Consider the following 8,618-nt stretch of genomic DNA (forward strand, 5'->3'; position numbering starts at 1 on the left):
AGAGCTTGTAGCCAAACTTAAGGGAATCTGTCAGTCATGGGAGACCAGGAAAACCAGCAATACTTGCTAGAAGACATCTCACCTGAGCAGGATAATCCACAGCTTCTGGGTGGGAGGGAGTTGTAGCTTGGGAGAGATAGCTAAGGATTAAATGGAGAGACTTAAATAAGTGGGGAAGAAAAGGAAGCTAAATTCAATTTAAAGACTGGCTGTTGTTTTTTTATTCTTTCAGTTGCTTCCGACTCTTTGTGACCTCATGGACCAGCCCACGCAAGAGTTTCTTGGCCACTTCCAGCTCTTTCAAGGTCAAGGCAGTCACTTCAAGGATACCATCCATCCACCTTGCCCTTGGCCGGCCCCTCTTCCTTTTTCCTTACATTTTCCCAAGCATCATTCTCTTCTCCAAGCTTTCCTGTCTACTTATGATATGACCAAGGTACTTCATCTTTGCCTCTAATCTCCTTCCCTCCAGTGAGCAGTTCGGCTTTATTTCCTGGAGTATGGACTGGTTGGATCTTCTTGCAGTCCAAGGAACTCTCAGAATTTTCCTCTGGCTGCATGGGACAAATCCCTTCATCCTACATGTGACAGTGGTGCTAAGAGCAGCTATGGGTAGTTCTGGAGTCCCAGAAGATTGAGGAAGTATTTCCAGGAAGATTTGTTTTAAAAGCATTTGGAGAGGCTTACTATAAAAAAGGAAGGAAGGGGAGCTAAGGTTGAAGTCAACTATAAAGGATTTTCGACTATTAACATAGGTATAAGTTCATGGACTTCTAAGAGCAAGGGGGTTAGTGTTATCCCATGAGAGGGAAATTTTGGGGGGGGGAAATGAGGTCAGCATCTGCTTGGTCTCAGGGTGCATCTACACTGTTGAATGTCATGGAACCCAGTTACAGGGCTTTGGTAATTCAGCCCTGTAACTGGGAGTCATAACATAAACAATCCCAGGAGCACCTGGCAGAAGAAGATAGAATATGCCTGGGAACTTGGGGCCGAAAGTATAAACAATTATAATTGGTTGAGTGTGTGAAAATGGTAGTAATGTGATATTGGGGGTGGGACTTGATGATGATATTTACGTGTGGTGTTACGTAGCATCAAAAGTTATAAAAATAGTTGTATGTAAACATTGGGTCATTCCTGACTTTTCCAAAGTCATGTGTTCTTCAATAAAGATTGGATTTGAGAGCAGCCATCTCTGATCTGCGTTCGTACTGATCCTTTGAAGTGAGCAGGACAATTAAGTCAGGAATCCAGTTCTCACCCTCCTGCAAATTTGCAGTGAAGTGATAATGAGCAGGGAAGGAGATCAAAGCCATGACGGAGCAAAGGGGCCTCCGCTGGGAGCTCTGCCGTTGGCAGAAGAGACATTGCAAGCCATAGCTTCCTCTACGGGGTACCCCAAGCCGGACGGCGTGACCCAGAGGATTCCCAGAGGGGGAAGAGGCGTTCCGGCGGCGGCAGAAACCAGTTGGGGATCTGGAGGAAGCATGCCGGAGACCGTGGCCCTGTGGTTATCCATCCTGGAAACTCATTTATCCAGGCTGTCGGATACCGTGGGGAGAATAGTGCCAATATTGGAAGAGAATCTCCAAAAAGAGCACATCCGATATGGCGCCGAGAGAGAGCCAAGCAAAGGAGGCGATTGGAGCCAGAGGGGACAGCGAGCTTCAACGCAGAGTCCCGCGGCGGTAAGGGACGAGGGAGACGAGGAATATTGGCAGGAGCTGGAGTTCAGAGACAGAATGGCACGCGAAGTGGAGCGCCAGCGAGCTCTGGGAACTCTGAGGCCGCCATCTCCAACAGAGCTCCCAACCCCCCGGATGGGCGTCGGGGTGGAAAGACCACTGGGGCCAGGGATCGGGTCCAGTGGATTAGCAGACGAAGGCGGAGAGGAGCAGGAGATCCAGGAAGAGGAGGAGGATGTGCAGTACGACGGGGAAAGGCGAGATGCGGGGGCTACAGCGAGGCCAGTATGCGGATGGGGGGAAGGGCCGACAGCGGCGGCAGGATTTCGGGAGCCGCGCAGAATGACCACCGGAGTGGGGCGCGGCGTGATCCAAGGAAACCCGATGCAACCCTTCCCCATGCCTCCCAGACAGCATCAACGGGCCGCTGAATGGATGCCAAGAAGGGAAGATCTCAAGCTAGAATACGGAGGGGAATCAGCCAAACTGAACTTTTTTCTAATTAGCATCAGGGGATACATGGAAGACAATGCACACACATTCCCCTCCGAAGCAAGCAGGGTTCGGGCCATCGGCAACACACTAAAGAGAGGAGCGGCCAGCTGGTATGTGCAACTACATGCCAGACAGGACCCATGCCTGAGGTCAGTGCCCCGCTTCCTCGCCGCACTGGAAAACCGGTTCAGAGACCGGCTAGAGCAATTGAGAGCTCGAGACCAGCTTAGAGGAATAAAGCAGAGGGACAAAACGGTGCCCGAGTACGCAGAGGAATTCCTCCACCTCGCGGAAAGGGTACCAGAGTGGTCTGAAGTGACCAAAGTGGAATTATTTAAAGAGGGACTACGCCCCGAGATTTTCAGCTGGGCAGCGCACAGAGATGACCCCGAAACGCTCCAGGGATGGATTCAACTAGCGGGGCGCGTTGAATCCACCCTGGCCCAAGTAAAGCGCTTCAGGAGCAGCGGCGGCCAGCAAAGACCGGTGGCGAGAGGTCGAGGAGAAACGAGGAAGCAGGAAAGACCCGGAGGGAGGCCGGGGATTCCCTCCAGAGGAGACGACAACAAACCTAAACCGGGATGCTTTGTATGTGGGAAGACGGGCCATCGAGCAGCAGAATGCTGGGCACGGAAGGGGGAGCCGCCAAAACCCTCAAAGCCCAAGCCAGCAACCGGGAGGCGTGCGGAGGAGGAGGTGCGAGCCCCAGAATCTTCAGAAAAATTGGTGAGTCGGGACAAACGCATGATAGTAGTGCCAATCTGCCTCTCGGGGCTAGAGAATCGGGCCACCTGCAAGGCATTTGTGGATTGTGGTTGTTCCAGGAATATTATAACTCCAGAGTTAGCAGGAGCGTTGAAATGCCAGCAGATGGCGCTTGACTCCCCAATTGCGTTTTCGCAGCTAGACGGATCAGTTGCTACTGGGGAAGTATCTACAAAGGAAATACGGGAGATCCCATGTAAAATAGGCAAATGGGAAGGAAGAATATCCTTTGTGATAGCCCCTATTGCCACATACCACGTAATATTAGGGATACCATGGCTCGAACAGGCAAATCCCGAAGTAGATTGGAGAGGAAAGAGCCTAGCATTTAAAGAACAGCAGACGCAATGGGAGATAAGCAAGATTGCAGAAGAGGAGGACGAGGGAGATGAAGAAGGTGAAATAGACCCACTGCTATTGCCACCTGAATACAGAGACTTTGTGGATGTGTTCAATCAGAAAGAGGCAAGTAAATTACCTCCCAAAAGGAATATAGAAGTAGAAATTGAAATAACCCCCGGAGCAAACTTACCAAAACCAAAAGTGTATCCCATGTCTGTGCAGGAGAAGGAGGAATTGAGGAAATACATTGATAAAAACCTGGCGCGGGGCTTCATTAAGCCATCCAATTCTCCTCTCGGGGCCCCAGTGTTATTCAGGAGAAAGAAAGACAACTCCCTAAGATTGTGCATTGATTATCGAAATTTAAATGCAATTACTAAGGACAATAAATACCCTATGCCCTTAGTAAAGGATTTAATTACCGTATTGAAAAAAGGGAGCATATTTACTAAACTTGATTTAATTGAAGCATATCATAAATTAAGGATCAAACCGGAGGATACTTGGAAAACTGCATTTTCCTGCGCATTCGGCCATTTTGAATATAAAATTTTACCTTTCGGATTAAAAAATGGAGGCGGGTGCTTTATGCAGCTTATAAATGAAATACTGCACCCATTGTTGTACAGAGGGGTATTCATATTTCTTGATGATATCTTGATTGTGACTGAAGATAAGGAAAAGCACGTGAAATTGGTCCGGGAAGTTTTGCAGAGACTAAGAGAAGCAAAGCTGTACGCAAAACTGTCCAAATGTGAATTTAATAAAACTCAAATTGACTTTCTGGGGTATCGGATATCTCCAGAAGGGTTAGCTATGGATCCAGCTAAAGTATCAGATGTAAAAGAATGGGGAGTGCCTCAAACAAGGAGGCAATTGCAATCGTTTCTGGGGTTTGCAAATTTTTATAGATCCTTCATAAAAGGCTTCGCGCAAATAACCGCACCCCTTACTGAACTTTTAAAAACAAAAGGGAAAGGAGAGACAGCAAAAGTAAAAGCTCCTGGCGCCAAACTAAGTTGGACGCCAGAATGCCAAAAGGCATTTGAAACCCTAAAAGAATGCTTCACAGAAGGACCCATTCTAAAACACCCCGATATCAGGAGCCCTTTCATAATCCATTGCGATGCCTCAGACTGTGCGTATGGGGCAGTACTATTGCAAAAGGATCAAAATGGGAACTTAAAACCCTGTGGATATTTGTCCCGGAAGTTCAGCGAAACTGAAAAATGTTGGCCGATATGGGAAAAAGAGGCACTAGCCATATTAAAAGCCTTAGAATGCTGGCGACACTTTCTCGAAGGAAGCGGAATCCCATTTGAAATTTGGTCTGACCATAAGAACCTCCAGTATTTAAAGTCCCCTCGAAAATTGTCCCCCAAACAGATTAGATGGGCACAATACTTCAGCAGGTTCGATTTCCAATTAAAGTTTTTTCAAGGGAAGCAGAATGTCTTGGCAGATGCTCTTTCACGCATGCCTCAACACGAAGGAATACCCACAGCAAAAGAGGGAACAATATTCTCTGACAAACAATGGGGCTTAGCTATCAGAACAAGAGCACAAACCCAAAAGGAGAACACTGCTATGGTTGAACTCGACGGAAAAGATAATTGGGGAAACGAGCTGAAACAGTCTTATGAAGGAGACCAGTGGATCGCATCCAATGCAGAACAGGGGGAGCAGAAGGGGGGATTTTGGTTTGTGAACAAGAAACTGTATATCCCAGCAACATTAAGGATCAAGATTTTGCATCGTTTTCACAACAACCAGAGCGCTGGTCATACAGGAATTACAAAAACAACAAAAGCAATAGCAAAACATTGCTGGTGGCCAGGGATGAGGAAGGACATAAAAAATTATGTTGTTCAATGTGATGATTGTGCCAGAAATAAATCGAGAGGAGGGAAGCCAATGGGATTATTACAAACAGTAGCAGAACCTACCAGACCTTGGGAATGTGTAGCTATGGACTTTGTGGGGGAACTACCGGTTAGCAAAGGACATCGTTATATTTGGACAGTATTGGACCTGTTTTCTAAACAGGCCCACTTTATAGCACTGACGAAACTACCATCAGCCGAGAAACTAGCTGAATTGTACATAAACCACATTTACAAACTGCATGGATGTCCCAGTAGAGTGGTCAGTGACAGAGGAGTACAATTCACAGCAAAATTTTGGGAAAAATTCCTGGAAATGCTAGGAGCAGAAAGGAGTTTAAGTTCTGCTTTTCACCCCATGACAAATGGGGCGGTAGAACGTACTCAGCAGACACTTGGGCAGTTCCTTCGAATGTACTCTAACATGAGACAAAATGACTGGTCTCGGTGGTTGGCTTTTGCAGAACTAGCTTTTAATTCGACTATACATTCAGCAACAAATAAAACCCCCTTTGAAGTAGTTTACGGGTATGAAATACAGCCTCTGCCCCAGCTGCCAAGATGGACAGAGAATGAGGGAACAGAGGCAGGGAAATGGAAAGCGCAAATGATGGAATGCTGGAGTCAAGTGACTGCATCCTTAAAAGAAGCACATAAAAAGTATAAAGTATTCGCAGACAGAAAGAGGGTGGAAGGTGATAAATTGGAGAAAGGAGATTTAGTGTGGCTAAGTACCCAAAACATCAAACTGGGGCTACCTTCGAAAAAATTGGGCCCTAAATATATTGGACCATTTAGAATACAGGGTGTTATCAACGAGGTGACTTTCCAGTTGGCATTGCCAAAAAGTTTAGGGAAAATACACCCTGTATTCCATCGTAGCTTACTGAAAAAATATATGGGTACTTTGGACAAAATGGACACATAGAATTATTGTTTTGTTTCAGGCTTGTGATGAAAGAAGAACCGAAGAGGAGGACGAAGAAAAGGAGGGCACCATGTCATGGAACCCAGTTACAGGGCTTTGGTAATTCAGCCCTGTAACTGGGAGTCATAACATAAACAATCCCAGGAGCACCTGGCAGAAGAAGATAGAATATGCCTGGGAACTTGGGGCCGAAAGTATAAACAATTATAATTGGTTGAGTGTGTGAAAATGGTAGTAATGTGATATTGGGGGTGGGACTTGATGATGATATTTACGTGTGGTGTTACGTAGCATCAAAAGTTATAAAAATAGTTGTATGTAAACATTGGGTCATTCCTGACTTTTCCAAAGTCATGTGTTCTTCAATAAAGATTGGATTTGAGAGCAGCCATCTCTGATCTGCGTTCGGACTGATCCTTTGAAGTGAGCAGGACAGTTGAATCTATGCTCTTTGACACCACATTAACTATCATGGAATCATGGAAGTTATAGTTTTATGAAGACTGGAGCCATCTCTGCCAAAGAGGGCTGGTGTCTCGCCAAACTACAAATAACTGAATTTCATGGCATTGAGCCATGGCAATTAAAATTGTATCAAACTGCATTAATTCTGCAGTGTAGATGCACCCTGGTTCATTATATTTGCAATCTCTATCCTTAGACTGTGTTTAAAATGCAGGTACAATGGCCATAAATTCTGGATTTTTCTGCTCCTGCCATCCTTTGTGTTTTCTTTTACCTACTCTGAATTTTTAAACATTCAAAACTTTGCATTGGATTTTTGACATTATCACACTAGAGTTTGGATCCACTTTAAATCCACTTTAGGGAGGGGCCTTAAACAGCTCAGACAAACAGGTCCTGGGCCTTACTAAACTACAAACCCCAGAATTCTGCAGGAGGCAGAAACCAGATTTAAAGTGGATAAATATTCAAGTGTGATGAGGCCTTTTGTGATATCTTGGGTTAGGGGGGTTTTTTTATTTAAAAAAATGGATCAATGTGGCGTGATGGCTTCAAAGACATGCCATTAAAAATAGCATCTGAATACATCAGACGTAAAAGAGTAGCTTAATTAAAAATAAATACAATGCACTCTTGATATCTCCTGGTTTTTGGTTCCAGGACTCCTATGGATACCAAAATCCATGGATGCTCTTGTCTGATTGGAAAAATAGTATGTCTTATATAAAATGGAAAATCAAGGTTTGCTTTTGGGAAAGGGTGGTTTTGAATATTTTCATGTGAATAACTGAATCTATAGGTATAGAATGGATGGGAACGGGGGCTGTACTCCAAATTCTCCCAAACTCCTGTACCAGAAAAGCTGGAAAGATATTTCTCTTCAAATGTCCAAAGAATGAATAAGGGTAGATAAAATCCCACATGCTGATTAGAATATTTTTCCGTGGATAACTGATTGGTCACTCTGCAAAAGGACTAGTAGACTAGATAAACTGATCCAGCTTGTCCTTAAGGGATTCAACCTAAGCAATATGGAGTCAATAAGGTGATATGGGATATGCAACCCAAAATAGGTAAATAAGTTGTCCAGGAATACCTGACTTTTCTAAATGAATTCAAGTCTCTAGGGCTAGATGAACTACATTCAAGAGTATTGGAAGAGCAGAAGTTGTTCCAGAACCACTGGCAATAATCTTTGAGAATTCTTGGAGAACAGGAGAGAATTCAGCAAATGTTGACCCTGTTCTCAAGAAGGGGAAAAAAGAAGACACAAATAGTTACTATACAGTCAGCCTGACATCAATACTAGAAAAGATTCTGGAGCAGAAAATTAAGGAGGCAGTCTGTAATCACTGAGAAAACAATACTGTGATTACTGAAAGTCAACATGGATTTCTCAAAAACAAATCCTGCCAACTCTTATTTTTTTTATAGGGTTATGAACTTGGCAGGTGCAGGGAATGCTGTGTATGTAGCACATCTTGATGTTAGTAAAGCCTTTGACAAGATCCCCATGATCTTCTTGCAAACAAACTAGGGACCTCGTCACACCAGAGCATGAATCCACTTTAAAACCAGTTTCTGACTCCTGCAGAGTTCTGGGGTTTGTAGTTTGGTGAGGCCCAGGACCTATCTGGCTGAGCTATTTAAAGCTCCCTCCCAAAAGTGAATTTAAAGTGGATCCAAGCTCTAGTGTGATGAGGTCCTAGGAAATAGTGTCTAGATCACATGAAGTCATGGTACCCCTCTATTCTACTTTCGTCAGACCGCACCTGGAATATTGTGTCAAATTCTGGGCACCATAATTTAAGAGAGATGTTGACAAACTGAAACGTGTCCGGAGAAGGGTGATTAAAATGATCAAAGTGCTGGAGATCATGCCCTGTGAGAAGCAGCTTTAAGAGCACCGGTGGCGAAGGAGCACCAGTGGCGAAGTGTGTTAAAGCGCTGAGCTGCTGAACTTGCAGACCGAAAGGTCCCAGGTTCAAATCCCAGGAGCAGCTTGAGTGCCCGCTGTTAGCTCCAGCTTCTGCCAACCTAGCAGCTCGAAAA

The 8,618-nt window shown here is 45.0% G+C and overlaps 1 protein-coding gene across 1 annotated transcript; it reads left to right on the forward strand.

The window, feature by feature from the left end:
- Positions 1-227: 227 nt before the first annotated feature.
- On the forward strand, positions 228-7,082 carry LOC134299394 (uncharacterized). The gene is made up of 2 exons (XM_062982131.1): positions 228-2,909; positions 6,121-7,082. The coding sequence occupies exons 1-2, from the start codon at positions 1,293-1,295 to the stop codon at positions 6,202-6,204; spliced, it is 1,701 nt and encodes a 566-aa protein (XP_062838201.1). The 5' UTR covers positions 228-1,292; the 3' UTR covers positions 6,205-7,082.
- The last annotated feature ends 1,536 nt before the right edge of the window (positions 7,083-8,618 follow it).

This window comes from Anolis carolinensis, chromosome 5 (assembly GCF_035594765.1).
Source record: "Anolis carolinensis isolate JA03-04 chromosome 5, rAnoCar3.1.pri, whole genome shotgun sequence".
Lineage (NCBI taxonomy): Eukaryota > Metazoa > Chordata > Lepidosauria > Squamata > Dactyloidae > Anolis > Anolis carolinensis.

Excerpts from the sequence above, each read along its gene's own strand:
- LOC134299394 (XM_062982131.1), top strand. The coding sequence starts at position 1,293 with ATGAGCAGGGAAGGAGATCAAAGCCATGACGGAGCAAAGGGGCCTCCG. Across the intron at positions 2,910-6,120 it reads CAGAATCTTCAGAAAAATTG|GCTTGTGATGAAAGAAGAAC; the intron begins GTGAGTCGGGAC and ends GTTTTGTTTCAG.